This window comes from Hyperoodon ampullatus, assembly GCF_949752795.1.
Source record: "Hyperoodon ampullatus genome assembly, chromosome: 7".
In the NCBI taxonomy this organism is placed as follows: domain Eukaryota; kingdom Metazoa; phylum Chordata; class Mammalia; order Artiodactyla; family Ziphiidae; genus Hyperoodon; species Hyperoodon ampullatus.
The window spans coordinates 7,919,451-7,939,160 of NC_136920.1; the positions used below are offsets into that span (position 1 = coordinate 7,919,451).

Here is a 19,710-nt window from a genome sequence, read left to right on the forward strand (position 1 = left end):
AACTGAGGCTGCAGGAGGCTTCAGAGGGCTCGGTGCGGCCTTGAACCAGTCGCCTCTTCCCCCTTTCGGGCCTCGGTTTGTGACCCGGGGACAATAATTTCTCAGGCTCCAGCTTGGACGGGGCGTGGCCGCGCTTCGCAGGGAGCTGAGCCGGCGCTGGGAAGTGTTATAAAAACACACGTACGGAGCTGCAGAAGGAGGTGCCTCGCCCCAAGGTCATGCAGAAAGAGAAGCCAGCCTCCAGGGACCGGCTTCCTAACTGCCCGCTGCCAGGCACCGGCCTCTGATGTCCTGCAGGATTCGAGGGGTCAAGCAAAGTTTCAGCCACCAAAGCCAAGTTCTGGTTCCCCGAAGCTCAAGCCCCCCCCCCGCCCGCACTCGGGGACACCCCTGCCTCGCTAGCTTTCTCCATCCTCGCGACCCCCGGCACCGGCTCGACGCTCCGCCCCCCTCGAGGCCCCGCCTCCCGAGGCCGCAGGAAACGAGACGGCGGGGGGAGGCCGTGTGCTGACGCAGCCAATGGGGAGAAGGCGATTGTGATGCGCCGGGCCGACGGACGGCGGCCAATCAGCGGCGAGAGCGAGGGCGGGCTATGACGCGGACAGCGCTCCTCGTGCGGCGGCAGTATAGGAGCGAGCGCCACGGCCAGCAGGACCAGCCGAGCGCCGCCGCTACCCGCCGCTTGCCGCCTCCACGCCGCCGCCGCCCCGTGCCCGCCTGCCGCACCCCCAACCGCCGCCGCCCCCGGCCTGCCCGTCAGCGAGCGGGCGAGCGGCCTCCGCGCCCGCTCTCCGTGAGGGGGGCGTCCAGCCGGATCCTGAGCCTCGAGCTCTCGCGTTGCGGTCGACCGCGCCTCCTCGGCCGCCTGCCCGGCATGAAGACCAAGTTCTGCAACGGGGGCGAGGCGGAGCCCTCGCCGCTTGGGCTGTTGCTGAGCTGCGGCAGCGGCAGCGCGACCCCGGCGCCCGGCGTGGGGCAGCAGCGCGACGCCGCCAGTGACCTCGAGCCCAAGCAGCTGGGCGGGCGGCAGCCGCAGCTCGCGCTGCCCCCGCCGCCGCCGCCGCCGCTGCCTCTGCCCCCGCCGCCGCCGGCCGACGATCAGCCCGAGCCCAGGACGCGGCGCAGGGCCTATCTGTGGTGCAAGGAGTTCCTGTCCGGCGCCTGGCGGGGCCTTCGCGAGGACCAGTTCCACATCAGTGTCATCAGGTCGGTGTCGGCGGCGCGCCGGGGTGGGCGGGAGGGAGGGCTGCGCGGACGCGGTCGGGTGACGCTGGCCGGGGGCGGAGTCTGAGGTCGGGGGCGGGGCCGGGGGGCTCTGCGGCCCGCGAAGCCACCTTTCAGGAGCCTTTGTGAAATCCAGGCCAAATCCCGTGAAACGGGCCCCCGAAGACCCTCCAGAAGGCAGGCTGTTGAAAACATGCCGCTTTCGTGGGAAAACAGGTCTCTTCTAAGAACAGTACTGTTCAATCACAAAGTACATTTTGTCCAGAAGCTTAAACTGTGTCTAGCAAGTCCCTTTGGGTTTAGGGCCTTGAATGAAGGAGGGATGTTTTGGCTGGCTTAAAAAAATCACTTGGTGACTTACTTTTAGTTCTTCAAGTCCACGATTAGGTTTTTCCCACTGAAAGAGACATTTGTTAGCGGTGAGGGGGTGACGTTTGTTAGTTCCCCACTAACCGCTCAGACATGTAGGTGTGTGACCAGCCAAAGTTAGGATGTGTGGCTCAAAAAATAACTAAGAGTAAAGTAGAAAGAATTTCTCCCCCTTTTTTAAGCTTAAAAAAACTAATCATAAGTTTAAATTACGAAAAAAGTAAGTTTGTATGTATTCAGACTTAACAGCAAAACATAAACTCGGTTTTTGTCCATCCTGCTCCCCTGAGATGATCACTTAACATTTAGTGGGTTTACTTCTATTGAGACCTTTAAAAATGTGTTTTCTTTTTCTGCTAATTTTCTTGTAACTGGTTGACCAGGTTGAGTGCAGTATCTAGAAACTGGCTGGCTGGCTGCCACCGATAAGCCCCAAATCCAGTTTTAGTCATTTGATTCCTTTTCTGTGCCCAGTGCTTCGCCAGAGTCGCAAATGCAGCAAAATTAACTGAGCTTCACTTTCTTTTTGTGCCTGTGGCCTCCCTTACAGATATGCCTAGGAGCAGTGAGAATCATAAAGGTAGAAAGAGAAAAGAAAACCAAAGACTTGCTTAATGAAACCTTTTTTTTTTTTTTTCTTCCTGAAATGAAACTGTCTCCCCAACTATCACATTTAGTTAGGCCTGAAAATTCTCAGTGAGAAGATCATCCTAGGCCATGTGATCTTCAGGTCATCCAGCTGTAAAATGGAAAACGTAGAGGCGCAGTGACTTGCCTGAGGTCAGTGGCTCTGTGCTGACATCAGAGTGAGCTGCCAGGTCTCTTGAACCCACCTCCTACTCCAGTGCTCTTGCCTGTTGCCTATGAAAGCGTTTTGGACACCCTGGATCCAGCTGTAAGATGTTTTCGAGGTGCTTTTCTGGGGAGTGTCACTCATTAGATAAACCTTTGTGTTTTTGCTCAAACCTGACATTCTAAAAGCATTGAGGATGCCGATGAAAAAACTAATCGATAGTCAATCTAAGAAAGAAATGGAAAATTTTATTCAAGTCAGACTGAGGATTATAACCCGGAGACAGCCTTTCAGAGAACTGTTCTGAAGAGGTAAAGGGGGAGGCCCAAATATATGTGATTGTTGCAAAGGGGGTGCGTGCAGTCAGGCACACATCTCAGCAGAAGGTCGCTGACAGTTGTGAGGAATGACTTCTTAGTTAATGCTCTTAGTGCCTTTCTAAGTGTGGGAAGGTGCAAGAATAAAAAATTTCTACAGAAAATATAATATCTCTCTGAGGATCAGTTCTGTCATTTTTCTGAGGGCACAAAGTACTTCATCCTGATCTTTGCCCTGAATTCCTTTCAGGGTGTATTGTAAGTCAGCGACTACAGTGGCTAATGATTTGATTCTTGTTGAACTGGGTAGTGGGCAGGATTCTTTATTCTACAGTCCCTTCCCTTTCGGTTGTAATTTCAACCAAGGTTTGGGAGGCATTTCGTGACCAATCTGTCCCACTGCGTTAAGGATGCTCATTCCCAGGTCAGGTGAAGATTTCGTTGATAGGCCACTCAATGTGCTGTTAGTGGACTAGGTCCTGTTAACAGTAGCAAAAAGCCTCTGGACCACCTATCTTAGTAGTCTGTTATGCTCCAGGAAAAGTTTCCTTCTTTTTAAAAAAAAAAAATATATTTTTTTTATTATTTATTTTTGGCTGTGTTGGGTCTTTGTTGCTGTGCGCAGGCTTCCTCTAGTTGTGGTGAGCGGGGGCTACTCTTCGTTGCGGTGCACGGGCTTCTCATTGCGGTGGCTTCTCATTGCGAAGCACGGGCTCTAGGCACGCAGGCTTCAGTAGTTGTGGCACACGGACTCAGTAGTTGTGGTGAGCGGGCTCTAGAGCGCAGGCTCAGTAGTTGTGGCGCGTGGGCTTACTTGCTCCGCGGCATGTGGGATCTTCCCGGACCAGGGCTTGAACCGGTGTCCCCTGCATTGGCGGGTGGCTTCTTAACTACTGCGCCACCAGGGAAACCCCAAAGGTTCCTTCTTGTTGCTTCTTCCCATATCTAGAGCTATACTATTATAATCGTTGGTCTTATAGAACTATAAGTTTGGTCAATCATTTCAAATTGGCTAATTATCATTAATTTTATTGGAGGCTTAGTCACACACTTGGTAATGCAAGAAACAGTAATCTTGTAAAATAGGCAGAATACTGGTAATATAGCTAGTGACATTAATAAGATCATAAGTAAGTATTTAAGCTAAGAACTTCCATTAGGTTTGGCCCAGTATCGCCCCAGGTCGTCTGACCAGTCTGTTCTGGGCCAGTTGCTGTCTTTAAGGGAAATAATATACTGGCATTGTATGTGAAGTTCACCAAAGATGTCTTCAAGTGCAAGGTGAGTGAGTGGTGGGTCATTGTGACCCCTAACAGGATTGGGAAAGGAGTTACATGGTTGGCTCCAGAAGAAGAAAAATTGATCTTTATGGTTGAGCAGGTATTTCCGCTATCGGGGAGGTCTGGTAAATGCATAATGCAGATGCGCGATGCACACCAGAGGGGAGGGAGGAGGCCAAATGGGCAGAGAAAAATTTTATCTTTAAATTTTTCTTGTCTTGCCTTAAAATATGAATTTTTATTTCATCAAGGATGTTTTGTTTGTTTTCTCCAGGAATCAGTGGTCTTGGAAGACACAGCTTTCCTTTTGGTTTGGTGGACCTTTTAAAATAAGGTTGTATGGTGTGATACACTGCCTCTCAGTCCTGTTTTCTGGAATAAAATGTAGTTATGGAATGAGTTTAACAAGGAGAAAAGAGGTGATTTAGGATATGGGAAAGTGGGTGATGCCTAGCTTTAAAAAAAAGGCAAAAGAGGTGGTTCAAGTGGGGAAAGATATACACTTGGTTGAAATTCAGTGGCCCTCCATAGCCAGTCCATGTACAGGTTCTGGCTGTCACGTGTTCCTGATCCGTCTCTCCAGCCCCGGCTTTTTGCTGAGTGCTGGTCCATCTGGGGTGGATGAGACCTCACTGCCTCAGCGCAGTCCATCCAGTCCGTCCCACACTCGACCCTTCTGCTCCTCCCCACCCTGGAATATGCTTCTCCTGCTTCTTTTCTTTGAGTTATTAACAGCAGCTGGCTGGTGCCTCAGGATTATTTCTCACCCTTTGCATTGGCTCAGAAAGCCCTCCTCAGCACTCGGTGGCAACTAAACCCTAGTGAACTGCTTTTGTGCCCACACCTCCGGTCTGCTCCAGGCCTGCTGTCCTTGCTTAGACCCTGTAACAGGAGGCACCTGTGGATATCCCTGTGCTTTGGGTGACCGCCCCCTCCATTCTATATCCCATTGCCAGGGATTTCTCAAATATCCTGACTCCTTTGTTTCAGAGTTTACTGTGGCGTCCTGTAGCTGGAGAATAAAATCCAAACTTGTTTGCATGGTTTATACTTGGGCCCCAGCCTTAATTTTTCAGGGTGCTTCTTTTTTTGTTGCTGTTTTAAAATCATTCCCTTTCCCTAATCAGCAGCAACTAACAGTGAGCTAGTTACACTTGTCCTTGCACTTCTGGAATGAGCTTTGTGTTTTGTCTCCAGACTTGTCTTTGCTCCTACACTCTGCTTGGCAGCCTGGTGTCTGCCTTTTTTTTTTTTTTTTTTTAAATAAATTTATTTATGTATTTAATTTTTGGCTGCGTTGGGTCCTTGTTGCTGCACATGGGCTTTCTTTTAGTTGCAGTGACCAGGGGCTACTCTTGGTTGCAGTGTGTGGGCTTCTCATTGCAGTGGCTTCTCTTGCTGCAGAGCACGGGCTCTAGGCGCGCAGGCTTCAGTAGTTGTGGCACACAGGCTTAGTTACTCCGCGGCATGTGGGATCTTCCTGGACCAGGGCTCCAACCTGTGTCCCCTGCACCAGCAGGCAGATTCTTAACCACTGCGCCACCAGGGAAACCTCCTGGTGTCTGCTTTTTTTTTTTTTTTTTTTTTGCGGTACGCGTGCCTCTCACTATTGTGGCCTGTCCCGCTGCGGAGCACAGGCTCCGGATGTGCAGGCCCAGCGGCCATGGCTCACCGGCCCAGCTGCTCCGCGGCACGTGGGATCCTTCTGGACCGGGGCATGAACCCGCATCCCCCGCATCGGCAGTTGGACTCCCAACCACTGCGCCACCAGGGAAGCCCTGGTGTCTGCTTTTAAAATACCTCCTTCAAGGCCTAACTTAGAGAGCCAGACAGAATTAGTTTCTTCCTCGTTTAGGTTTCTTCCATAGCACTTCATGCATACACACCTTTATGTCACAGCACTTACCACATTGTGTGTGTTTATTCGTTCAAGTCTGTTAGATTGAATTCCTAGAGGGCATGTCGTGTTCATCTTTGTATCTCCAGTAGTAGAAGAGTGCCTGACTTTAGCCCCTGGATTTTAGCTTAAATTGGCTTCTTTGCTGTCCTCCTAATGTGATGACAGGGCTCTTTGTAATCAGGCTACTGGTTGCCTGAGTCCCTCCAGCTACGAGTGGTATAGGGAAAGATAAAAATTACCGTAACATGAAAATTGTCATTAATGTACTGACCACTTGGAAATTTTGTCCATGCCTGGACATCACAGCTGAACACTAGCTTCTGTTTCTGCCCATCAAATCAACGTTTGTTATTATCACTCTCATTGCTGGTGGATAAAACAGTCACAGTGAGTTGTGAAATGAAATTGTAAATCTTGCAAAAGATGCAAGATATCATGAAGTTTGATGAAAGATATGTTTGTGGACTATTGAAGTTTTACACACATCTCCCCACAGACCCACTACCAGTTGAGAAATGATAGGATAGATGGTACCATGGGCCCTTCAAAACCAGATCATTTAAATATCAAAAGACAGAGAGGGCCTTGAAAAGACTGGTGAAGTCCTCAGCTGTATTTGCAAAAGTATACAGTAAAAGTCAAAGAAGGAGTGAATTGTGCTTTATGGTGCTATCTTAAAGGGTTTTGGAAAAATTATGCCAAAACTCCCTACTTGATTTCCTTTATATGTACATAGTTACTTTGATAATCTAAATTATATTACATGTAAAGACATAAATAATTGTTTCATTTTTCAAGATAAAGTTTCATTTTCACCTTGTTTTTACTACACACTGTGAAAATTTGGTTCCTTAAGGGGCCTTACTTTTTTAAAAAAAGTTAATAAACTTAACGTTTTTTAGAGCAGTTTTAGATTCACAGCCAAATTGGACGGAAAGTACAGAGAGTTCCCATTATACCGCCCCTCCCCCCACAGCCTCTCACTGTTGACATCATTCTTCTCCTGCAGTGGTACATTTGTTGCAGTCCACGAACCTACACTGACACATCATTATCACCCAAAGTCCACAGTTTACATTAGGGTTCACTCTGGGCGGTGTACCTTGTACAGGTTTGGACAAATGTATAATGGTGTGTACTATATCCACCATTGTAGGATCCTATAGAATAGCCTCATGGCCCAAAAAGTCCTCTGTCCTCTGCTGATTTATCCCTCCCTCCCCTCAATCCCTGATCTTTTTAGTGTCTCCATAGTTTTGCCTTTTCTAGAATGTCACATGGTTGGAATCATACAGTATAGCCTTTTCAGATTGTCTTCTTTCATTTAATAATACGCATGTAAGTTTGCTCCGTGTCTTTTCATGGCTTGATAGCATATTTTGTTTTAGTGCTGCATCATATTCTGTTGTATGGGCATACCACGGTTTATCCATTTGCCTGCTGAAGGATATCTTTTTTTTTTTAAGTCTTTATTGAATTTGTTACAATATTGCTTCTGTTTTATGTTTTGGTTTTTTGGCCCCAAGGCATGTGGGATCTTAGCTCCCTGACAATGGATCAAACATGTACCCCCTGCATTGGAAGGTGAAGTCTTAACCACTGGACCTCCAGGAAAGCCCCGGAAGGATGTCTTGATTGCTTCCAAGTTTTGACAGTTACGAATACAGCTGTTACGAACATCTGTGTGCAGGTTTTTCCCTGGACATCTTTTCAGTTCATTTGGGTAAATACCAACAAGCCCAGGTGCTGGATTATATGGTAAGAGTATGTTTAGTTTGGTTAGAAACTGCCAAACCATCTTCCAAAGTGGCTGCACCATTTTGCATCGCCACCACCAATGAATGAGAGTTCCTGTTGTTCCACATCCTCACCAGCATTTGGTGTTGTCAGTATTCTGGATTTTGGCCATTCTAGTAGGTGTGTAGTGGTGTCTTGTTTTAATTTGTGATTCTCTAAAGGCAAATGATGTTGAGCATCTTTTCCTATGCTTACTTGCTATCTGTGTATCTTCCTTGCTCAGGTGGTTGCTTGGATCTTCCGCCCATTTTTTCTTTTTTTTTTTTTTTGCGGTACGTGGGCCTCTCACTGTTGTGGCCTCTCCCGTTGCAGAGCACAGGCTCCGGACGCACAGGCTCAGTGGCCACGGCTCACGGGCCCAGCCGCTCTGCGGCATGTGGGATCTTTCCGGACCAGGGCACAAACCCGCGTCCCCTGCATCGGCAGGCGGACTCCCAACCACTGCGCCACCAGGGAAGCCCCCACCCGTTTTTAATCAGGTTGTTTCCTTATTGTTGAATTTCAAGAGTTCTTTGAATATTTTGGATAATAGTCCTTTATGAGATGTCTGTTGCAAATATTTCCTTCCAATTTGTGGCTTGCTTTACATTCTCTTGATAGTGTCTTTTGCAGAGGAGAATTGTTTAATGTTAATGAAGTCCAGCTTTTCAGTTATTTCTTTCAGGGATCATGTCTCTGGAGTTGTATCTAAAACATCATCACCATACCCAAAGTCAACTAGGTTTTCTTTAATGTTATGTTCTAGTTTTATAGTTTTGCATCTTACATTTAGGTCAGTGATCCATTTTGAGTTAATTTTTGTGAAGGTGTAAGGTCTGTGTCTAGATTTCATTTTTTTGGCTGGGGCTGTCCAGTCCTTCCAGCACCATTTGTTGAAAAGACTATCCTTTCTCCACAGTATTGTTTTTGCTCTTTGTCAAGATCAGTTGACTGTATTGATGTGGGTCTGTTTCTGGCCTCTGCATTCTGTTCCATTGATTTATTTGTCTTTTCTTTTTCTTCTGGCCAGTATCACGCTATCTTGATTCCTGTAGCTTTATAGTAAGTCTTGAAATCTGTACGATCAGTCCTCAGACTTGGTTCTTCTTCAGTATGGAGTTGGCTATTCTAGGTCTTTTGCTTCTCCATGTAACTTCAGAATCAGTTTGTTGATATGCACAAAATAACTTGCTGGGATTTTTTATTGGGATTGCATTGAATCTATAAATCCAGTAGGGAAGAACTGACATCTTGACAATATTGAGTCTTCCTGTTCACAAACATGGAATATCTCTCCATTTATTTAGTTCTTTGATATCTTTCGTTAGAATTTTATACTTTTCCTCATATAGATCTTGTACATATTTTGTTAGATTTATACCTCAGTACTTAATTTGGGGGGGGGCGCTAATGTAAATGGTAACACGTCTTTAATTTCATTGTCTACTTGTTCATTGCTGGTATACAGGAAAGCAACTGATTTTTGTATATTAACCTTGTATCGCATAACCTTGCTATAATTGCTTATTAACTCCAGGAGTTTTTTTCTTCAGTCTAGTCTCTTGGCTTGCTCATCTCTGACCCTTATGCCCACGGTCTCCTTCCTGGTTTCCCTCTCTGGCGGAGCCTGGCAGTCAGCCTAGACTCCCTCCATGATCTCACCATTCTCTGTCCACCGGCAGGGAATCTTGTACCGCCCTAGGACAGCCCTCATCTTCAGCTTTGCATTAGCCCATCTTGCATCCAAGCCAGACTGCCACCTCCCTGTAAATCAGCATTCACTCATCTCATTGTGCCTAGTACGTTTTTTGTTGAATATAACAGTTGTCCAGGGCCTGGTGATGAAACAATAAAAACATAAGGCCCAGGAGGTCCATGTGGGCTAGAAGAGCTGTGGGGCACTTTGTGGAGAAAGTGGGAGCATCCCTGAACTCTGAAAGGTGGAAGGACCTTTCAGGTGGGAAGAGGAGGCAGAGGTGTGCTGTGTCCCTAGGATGCTAAGGTTGGTGGCTTGAAATGGGTATTTTAGAAATACTTTCTGAGGGACATTTGGTAATGTCCGGACACATTTTTGATTGTCACGATTTCGTGGTGGTTGTGGTGGTGGTGGTGGTGGTATTATTGGCATCTAGTGGGTAGAGGGCAGGGATACTGCTCGACATCCTACAGTGCGCAGGACAGCGCTTTCCTCTCCGTGCCCTGAATGTGGACAGTGCTGAGGTTGAGCAGCCTGGAGCAGAGGACTGAAGACCGAGCTTTTCTCTGTCCCGCACACTCTTTTTTTTTTTTAAATAAATTTATTTATTTATTTTTGGCTGTGTTGGGTCTTCGTTGCTGCACGCGGGCTTTCTCTAGTTGTGGCAAGTGGGGGCTACTCTTTGTTGCGGTTCGCGGGCTTCTCATTGCAGGGACTTCTCTTGTTGCAGAGCACGGGCTCTAGGCGCGTGGGCTTCAGCAGTTGCAGCATGTGGGCTTCAGTAGTTGTGGCATGTGGGCTTCAGTAGTTGTGGCTCACAGGCTCTAGAGCACAGGCTCAGTAGTTGTGGCTCACGGGCTTAGTTGCTCCGTGGCATGTGGGGTCTTCCCGGACCAGGGCTCGAACCTGTGCCCCCTGCATTGGCAGGTGGATTCTTAACCACTGCGCCACCAGGGAAGCTCTGTCCCACACACTCTTAAAGATTGATAATAAGCAACTGACATTATCTCCTGTAATCTTCACAGACCCCTACTAGATACTCTTACACCATCTTACAGAGTAATTTGCCCAAGACCATGCAGCTGTCTGCAGAGCCAGCAGCCCACCTGGGACAAAGCCTGTTCTCATAACTGTGCCTGCAGACTTGGTGTTGAGAGAGCTGGGAGTTAAGACACCTGTTCCTGATTACTGTGTATTATGCTGTCATTTTACTGAAGTGCTTTTTTCCCCCTGACCTGTGGTCGTTTCAAGTTGAATTTTAGATGGTTAGAAGAAATTTTGCAAAGATCTCCTTTTTTCTTGTTTGTGCTGTAAATTCAGTAGCTCTTTTGATATTATGCTGTCTTCTATTTTCCGTGCAGGCCCTGAACCTTAGGGAGACTGAGTCCTGTGTGTGCTGGGCTTTTCGCCATGTTACTTGTGGACAGTTTGCAGAGGTTTCAGTGGCCTTTTTGGTTTTCAGCAAAGTACAGTTGGTTAGGTGCAGACGAGAAATTTCCCATCTCAGTTTAGCAGGTGAAAACCTTTGTGTTAGAGGCTTCTCTGGAGCAGGCAGTGTCTCAGGTTTCTCGTTGTCTGAGCTGACTCACCTAGATGGACTCCTTTTCCAAATGGTTAAAAATACATAGATGTTTTTGATGAATGAATGGACGAGCAGTGTGTGGCATATACCTGCAATCAGCTATTATTCAGCTTTGATAAAAAGGAGATTCTGACACGTTACAACATGGCTGAACGTGGAGGACGTTCTGCTAAGTGAAGTAAGCCAGTCACAAAAAGACAAATATTGTATGATGTCACTGCTGTGAGGTCCCTAGAGAAGTCAAATTCATAGGGACACAGTATCCTGGTGGGTGCCCGGGGCTGGAGGATGGGGAACGGGGAGTTAGTGTTTAAAGGGCACAGAGTGTCAGCTTTATGGGATGAACAGTTCTGGAGGTAGAAGATGGTGATGGTTGCACAAGAATGTGAATGTACTTAATGCCACTGAACTGTACACTTACCAGTGTTTAAGATGGCAAATTGTATGTTATGTGTGTTTCACCTCAACTTAAATACTGGGAAAAAAGTAATCTAGATGTTTGATGTGAGGAATGGCATATTTCAAGACCTTGGGCTCTTCACCAACTTGTTGTATCACTACAGCATGCATTTTCCCCATGTAGAATGCTGTAGAATAAAACAGAAATAACCTTGTTAAGACCTCGTAAGTCTACAAATAAAGGATACAAGCCATTTGTAAAGCTACTTGTATTAAATACATGTTGCTAAAATAAAAACTATGTTATACAGTAGACCACTATCTAGTGAAGTGATTTTACTCCAAAACTTAAAAACTTGTTTCTGTGGGGCAAAGAGAGTCCACACAGTAGTGCAGAGGCCCTCTCCCCTGGATTCACTTTATCACTTGTAGTTAAAATTACCAACTACTTCCTGTCACACACTGAGTACTTGAAGCACAGGGTGTGACATTCCCAAGTGCCGAGGACCTGCCCCGTGTAGACCAGCTTCCTGCTGCCGTGTTAAAGTGACACACAACACAGCACGAATGGACCACATCTACTGGACTGTTCGGCCTTATCATTGACTCGGATTTGACCTCCTTTCTACACATGGAGTATATTTTCAATCTATGAGAACTTTTCAGAGCAAGCAAACTTGAATGATAGCTTTTATAGCCAACACCTGCCAGTAGCATTCAGTGTTTTTCGCAAGGTGGGTGAACAGTCTGGGAGGATTTGTGAAGCGGCCAGGAACCAAGATGCCATCTTGCCCTGTGGCTTCGTGGCTGGAGAGGGAGTGATGAGGGAAGGGCCATGCCGTGGTCCCACCCTGAGGACTGAGCCTTAGAAGGTGGGGAGCTGGAAGGATAGTTTTTACAGTTGCTGTGGCCCAGCCACCTTCCTTTGCTTCCCCGCGTTACGATTGAGTACTCTCTGTGTTTGAGTGGGGAGCCTCCTTGCCACCTCTGGCCTCCTGGGTAAAGTACAGCTGTGCCATAAATGGTGAGCTGATAGACCTTTAAGTCAGGAGTGTTTTCTCATTTGCCTCGTGGCGGGGAAATGTTCATTTTCTTCTCCCTCCTTGAAAATCTCCACTGCCATTAAGTCTGGAAATTAATTGTACTTTATCCCAAATGTGAGAGTAACCTGTTTGAATTGTAGTGACCTGTTAGCAAGTTAAGAGGATCTTGATGATTTTGTGCCTTACCGGGGTTTTGGGGTTTGTCCTGTGTTTAGGCAACATGTAAATTTCCCCGAGATGCTTCACTGTCTAACACAGTTGACTTCTGTTGGAAAGGATTACGCTTCAGGTTCTGGAACAGTGGGGCTAACGTAGAAAAAGATGAGTTGGGGGAGGAGAGAATCAACTTGCCTAAACCTGGAACTGCCTCTAAAGTTGCAGGTTGGAAAAGTCACCAAGAAACAAATTGATCATTACTATTATAGATGGATATCAGTGAAAAACATTTTGGCTTTTTAAAGGGCTCAGTCAGGCAGTTCAGGGCTGAAAATGAGGCCCGGGCCTAAAAATGCTGAAACATACACAGGGTATTATCTGTTATGTGACTAGAGGAAAGAAATTAGCAGGAAAGATTCAATTAACTGGAGCCCAAGTTACTAAACATTTTCCTTAATTTTTTTTTAAGAGAAAGTGTGAAAATAAGAAAAAGCAATATTACTTTAAGCATTAAGAACATTCCCTGGCCTGCCTTGGAAGCCGTTCACATCTGAGTTCCTCTGTGTGTGTCTTAACCTCCCTAGCACTCTGTAGTGATATTTCATGTTCAGAATATGGGCCCCAGGCCAGTGAGAGGCTTGAAACATGAACAGGTACATCACATTTGCCACCCTATATTTAAGGCGGGAACGGAGGGAGGTACAAAGAGTTTTTAGATTTTCCACAGGAGTGTTTTATGTGTTAGCCTCTAATTATCTTGTGGTTAGGATGGTACTTCATAGGGACCTGATGGTTAACCAGGAAATCAGTTGAGTGGGATAGCTCCCTCCTTGAGCATTCATTCCTTTTATTTGTGAAGGGATTACAGAGGACAGTTGGAAAAAAACAAGGGTTATTTTTGCTCACTTTGTTAAAGAAAAGAAATCTTTGAGTAGATAATCAGTGTATTGGCTTTAAGATTCAAACATTACGAAAGGGTGTCTTTCTCCCACCTCTGACCCCGGTGCCTCTCCCTAGAAGCAAGCACTTCCAGAGAGATGCCATGCATACATTAGTATATGTGGGTGTATTCATCTCTTCAGCAAACTCTGAGAGCTGCAATGTGCTAGGTCCTGTGCGAGGGGCTGAGAATGTGTAGCTTCCCCTCCCTCTTTAATACTTAACAGTAGATCACTTTTTTTGCACTAAAAGCAGCACTGTGTCTTGGAGGTTGTTTTGTATTGGTATTTATTGAGCTACCTTATTCTTTTGAATAGCCATATAGTGTTATATTTTAATTGAAATAGCGTTTTGATCTTTTCAGGACAGTTTGAATGCTAGAACTTCTGCTTTGTTAAGTTAATCATGGTAATAAAAGATTCCATTCATTAAGTGCTTGCTCTTGCCAGGTACTACCTGTTGTGCTTATCTCATTTAATCCGGGCAGTGAGCCTCAGGGAGAGGAATTCTTTTTTTTAAGATAAAAGTTACTTTATTTTTATTTATTTGTTTATTTTTGGCTGTGTTGGGTCTTTGTTTCTGCACGAGGGCTTTCTCTAGTTGGGGCGAGTGGGGGCCACTCTTCATTGCAGTGCGTGGGCCTTTCACTGTCGCTCCAGATGTGCAAGCTCAGTAGTTGTGGCTCACGGGCCTAGTTGTTCCGCGGCATGTGGGATCTTCCCAGACCAGGGCTTGAACCCATGTCCCCTGCATTGGCAGGCAGATTCTCAACCACTGTGCCACCAGGGAAGCCCCAAGGGAGAGGAATTCTTAACCCCAGGGGCTCAGAGAGGCTGAGTAGCTTGCCAGGAGTTAAAGTGTTAATAAGTGGTGACTTCTGTCTAGTTCTAACACAGTATGATGGTTATTTCAGCTAGTCACTCAGGTATGCATTTCAGTTTAGGCAGAGATAACATACACCTGTCTTTATTTTTGCCCAGATTTTTTGTGATAAGCAATTCTCTACAATAGTACCTATTGCTTGCGAGTTATGTGCAAAAGTATCCTGAGAGTATGATGTCTGGCAAGGACCTGGCAAGGACTTCAAATGACCTTGAGCGTGTTGATGAGTCCTGTATTTTAGGTGAGTAATAAAGTCAAGTGGCATATCTCCCCTGAGTTCCAGTCAGTGCTCGCATGGGTTAGAAACCTCTGCAGGCATGCATCCTGTCACAGTCCAGGGCCAAGTGACATTCATATAGACGAGTCATGTGGAGAAGGCAGGGGTCCACCCAGGTGTCTGACCTTTTCAGGCACCCTGTTTTACTGATGAGAAGTTCAAACAGACCTGGTTTGTGAGTCACCCTTTGTCTGTTTTGGACTGTGAATAAGGGTGAGTAGGATTCTGTAGGGTGTACACATGATGGCAGGTAATTAATGCCTGACGTTACGGTTGTGGCCTTTTACTGCTTTCCCCTGCACATAGGCTACTGGAAATTTCATCTCTTCCGAGTCTTCCTCTCTTAGTTTTCCTGCGTTGCGTTTGGCCTGCCAGCACAGGGTGGAATTCAGGATGCTGCACTAAAGAGTACTGTGGAAGCCACCCGGTTCAGAGATGTTCACAACTACTGAAGCATAATTTTAAAACTTTGAAAAATCCAGAGATTATGAACAGCACTGAAGTGAGCCAATCGGCAGGGGGAGGGCAAAGGGCACGGGAGGCCAGCGTTGGCAAACCTTCCCTCCCCAGGCTTTATTCTGGAATCTTTTCTCTTGATGGTTTTGACAGTGGCCTGGATGCCTGGATGGTGGAAGGTGCCTGGGCTGTGGAAACCAGGTAATGGGAGAGTGGAGGAGAAGGCGGTGGGCTGTGTGTGTGTGTGTGTGGGCCCTCCCTGACAGGCCTCAAACTGGGGGTCTGCGGGAGTAGGCCGCAGAAAGGTACGTGGGGAGGAGAAAAAGAAGTGTATGGCCAGGACCAGAGGGAAGCACCTTTGGTCGTGCTGGTGGGGGACAGGTGCCACCTCCAAATAGAGTTACAGGTAGGTGTGGGAAGCTGGAAACCCAGTGTAACCACAGAGGTTTCCTGAAACTCGGTAACTTCTCTCATTCCAAAGTCCTTAGTAATGCTGCTTCTTTTTCCAGACCCTAAAATCAGAGGCACCTTTTTAAGGGCTTGATTTCTCCTAGGGTCTAGCAGTTTCATTGGAAGTGTTCACTACTTGGGAGCAGATTTTAATCAAATGGTGATTGCCATGGATCATACACACGGAGCTTCATATTAAGAGGACGGTCATTCATAGGTTCAAATAAATCAATGAATGGTCGATTTAATAAACTACTTAAGGCAAGTTATCACTGGTTTAGAAAGGGAAAAAACAGCATTATTGAGATGTAATTCACGTCATATAAAATTCACCCTTTTAAATGGTACAGTTCAGTGTTTTTTAGTATTTTTACAGAGTTACACAGCGATCACTGCTGTTTTTTCAGAGCACTTTCATCACCTCCAAATGAAACCCTGTACCATTAGCATTCTCTTCCCGTTCTCCCCTCTCCCTAGCTCCTGGCAACCACTGATCTACTTAATTTTTATGGATTTGTCTCTTCTGGATATTTCATATAGATGGAATCATACAACATGCATGGCCTTTTGTGACCAGTTTCTTTCACTGAGCATTATGTTTTCTAGGTTTGTCCGTGTTGTAGCGTGTATTGGTACTTCATTCCTTTTTATGGCTGAATAATATTTCATCGCTTGATCTACCACAGTTTATTCATTCATTAATTGATGGACATTTGGATTCTTTCTCTTTTTGGCTATTATAAACATTTGTGTTCAGTGTTTGTGAGGACATATGTTTTCATTTCTCTTGGGTATATGTCTAGGAGTGAAATTGCTGGGTCATTTGGTAACTCAACATTTAACTTTTTGAAGATGTCACTGATCTTTTGAGCCCTCTGTCAGAGGATCTCCACAGACCCCAACAAATATCCCTATTGAGTTTGAGAGGATATTGGACAAGATTATTGTTGCTTTGACCCATCGTGATCTTTTTACCAGCGCCTTTTTTCCCCCTTGCTTCCAGTGATCTTGGTTTTATACATATACTAAATTACCAACTGATTTTTGAGAAGAGTTCATTATAGTATATGCTGGTGATTGTGTATTAGATGCCATAAAGTTTTATGTGAAACAACCTCTCTTTATTAAAAATTACAAACATTTATAAAGTAGTAAAGAATAAAATTTTGAAAATAATAAAATAGCTTTATCAAATCTGAACATTTGGCTCCGGGTTCCCTTCTTTTGCCCAGAGGTAACCACCATTTTGCATTGGTGTTAAAATTCTGTTTCATTCTGAAATAAGATTCTGATCTTTAGAACAGAATTTTGAAGTCTTTTATAACCTGTGTATTTGGTCTAAGTGCTGAAACATTAGAGCATTTTTTGTGACAGGTGTACTTGTAGTAGGGTGGTTCACGTATGGGAGGTTAATAATCCTGTGAGTCATGGAGCCTTTGGTTCCTGTTTGACCATAGGTAACCAGTTGTCATCTAGGCTTCTATTTTAAGAAGACCTTTCACACCAGGAAGGCGTGATGATATTTCCTGCTGCGAAGAGCTTTGAGAGGAAGTAGCATCAAATGCCAGATCTTAGTTTCGTGGAGTGGTTTTTGTTTTGAAATGATTTTGTGGAATTTGTCAGGGTTCTTTTAAAATTAATTGCAGTCAGGCTTCCCTGGTGGCGCAGTGGTTGGGAATCCACCTGCCAATGCAGGGGACACAGGTTCGAGCCCTGGTCCGGGAGGAATCCCACATGCCGCGGAGCAACTAAGCCCATGCGCCACAACTACTGAGCCTGGGCTCTCGAGCCTTCGAGCCACAGCTACTGAAGCCCGCGTGCCTAGAGCCCGTGCTCCGCAACAGGAGAGGCCACTGCAGTGAGAAGCCCGCGCACAGCAACGAAGACCCAGCGCAGCCATAAATTAATTAATTAATTAATTAAAAATAAAAAGGGAAATCTCTTTTAAAAACATAAAAATAAATAAATAAATAAATAAAATTAATTACAATCAATATGATGCCAACTGTGACACAGTTTCTTTGACCCATTTCTGGATCAACTAAAATTTTAGATTATCTGCTGTTTTACATCTTCCAGTTTTCTTTTCTCCTCTTAATGATTAGTGCAGTTAATTGTATCACTTCATTTGAGGCAGGTAATGAATTGACATTTATCAGTTTGGGGGGAAGTTACTTAGCATAGAATCACTAAGGTGTATCATCAAGAAATCCATTTAAATAAAGTTGCTAACTTTCAGTATGTTTCATAGTTTATTTTCATTAACTATTTTTCCCTTATTGATGTACTTACAAATATTCTCTTTGCAATAATTTTTTAACTTTAAAATATTTCATGCCATTTGTTAACTTTATGTATATCTTGAAGCATTAAAAAATTTCATTATCTTCACTAGCAATTTAATGTTTTAAACAATTATATATATATATATATATATTTTTTTTTTTTTTTTTTTTTTGCGGTACACGGGCCTCTCACTGTTGTGGCCTCTCCCGTTGCGGAGCACAGGCTCTGGACGCACAGGCTCAGCGGCCATGGCTCACGGGCCCAGCCGCTCCGCGGCATGTGGTATCTTCCCGGACCGGGGCACGAACCCGTGTCCCCTGCATTGGCAGGCGGACTCTCAACCACTGCGCCACCAGGGAAGCCCCAATTATATTTTTTAAAATATCAAGTTTTAATTGATTAAAAAACAGGTCAAACGAGATATGAGACAGGAGTTCTGACACCACTGACAGGTGAAGAGTGAACCGGTGTGGCTCTGTTTTAGGACACTTTGGCAGTAGGCATCAAGAAATTTTAAAATGGTAGTGCCCTTTGGTCCAGAAAACCCAGCTTTAAAGGATCTCCTCAGATTGTGCATAAAGATTGACATATAGGTATACATTTTGTAGAGTTGTGTGTAGAAGTAAAAAATAATGGGAAAACTCTATCTTTAGCATTAGGCAATTGGTTAAACCATGCTGTATCTTTTTTTTTTTTTTTTTTTTTTGCTGTACGTGGGCCTCTTACTGTTGTGGCCTCTCCCGTCACGGAGCACAGGCTCTGGACGTGCAGGCTCAGCGGCCATGGCTCATGGGCCCAGCTGCTCCGCGGCTTGTGGGATCTTCCAGGACCGGGGCACGAACCCGTGTCCCCTGCATTGGCAGGCGGACTCTCAACCACTGCGCCACCAGGGAAGCCCCATGCTGTATCTTTAAGGCGAAATTCCGTGCACAATTAAAAATGATGTTTTTAATGCTGAATTGAGGGAAAATGCTCATAATATAAGTGGAAAAGGAACTTTGTAGGGCAGTATATTCGCCATGATCCCAATTTTTTTTCTTTTTTTTTTGGTACGCGGGCCTCTCACTGTTGTGGCCTCTCCCGTTGCGGAGCACAGGCTCCGGATGCGCAGGCTCAGCGGCCATGGCTCACGGGCCTAGCCGCTCCGCAGCATGTGGGATCCTCCCAGACCGGGGCACGAACCCGTGTCCCCTGCATTGGCAGGTGCACTCTCAACCACTGCACCACCAGGGAAGCCCCATGATCCCAATTTTAATAAAAAAAGAAATTGGGAAAAGGAGCTTAGGAAAATGACAAGAAAAAAAAAATACTACAGTGTTCAAAGTGGTTATATTTGAATAATAGAATTTGGGGAAGTAGTTGTCTTTTTTATTTTGGGGGCGTCTTTCAGATTCATGTACACTCAACTTATTGGAACCTGGCTTTTAAAATCTGAAAGTCAAACAATTTAATACACGTTAAAGCAGCCTACTTTAGTTGCTTCAACAACTGATAAACTTAATTGAATTTGAAAAAATATGCCAGGTCACCCAGGTTCTTCGTCACTTGTGGTGTGTAGGTGGTCTTGAATGTGCCAGAAGCAGCACTGCACTACCAAGCAACTGCTTTGTGGCTCTGTTTTCAAAAATCCATTTTCTTTAGCATATAAACCAGTTAGCCTTTTGGTTCTTCAGTTTGGAGTTGGTTCTTTGTTTTGTTTTTGCACGGTTTCTTCTCAAATATCCTTTATGTTCTATGTGTGTTGTCATTTGATGAGTCAAATTATTCTCAACTGTAAGTTAATTCTTGATAAGCTGTGTATCAAGAGAAATTGAAATTATGATTTTCGCATCTGATCAGCATCCCGTAAAAGCAGCTCTGTATTCTGCTCGTTATTCCATTGGTA

General features: G+C 45.3%; 1 protein-coding gene across 4 annotated transcripts in view; it reads left to right on the forward strand.

The window, feature by feature from the left end:
• Positions 1 to 874: 874 nt before the first annotated feature.
• The window catches only part of CHKA (choline kinase alpha), a gene marked incomplete at its 5' end in the record, with an annotated part of 61,011 nt that continues 42,175 nt past the window's right edge, over positions 875 to 19,710 (forward strand). For all 4 annotated transcript variants that reach the window (XM_079709035.1, XM_079709036.1, XM_079709038.1 and 1 more), the window contains one exon: positions 875 to 1,206. In XM_079709035.1, the coding sequence (XP_079565161.1) occupies positions 875 to 1,206 (332 nt within the window). The remainder of the gene's footprint in view (positions 1,207 to 19,710) is intronic.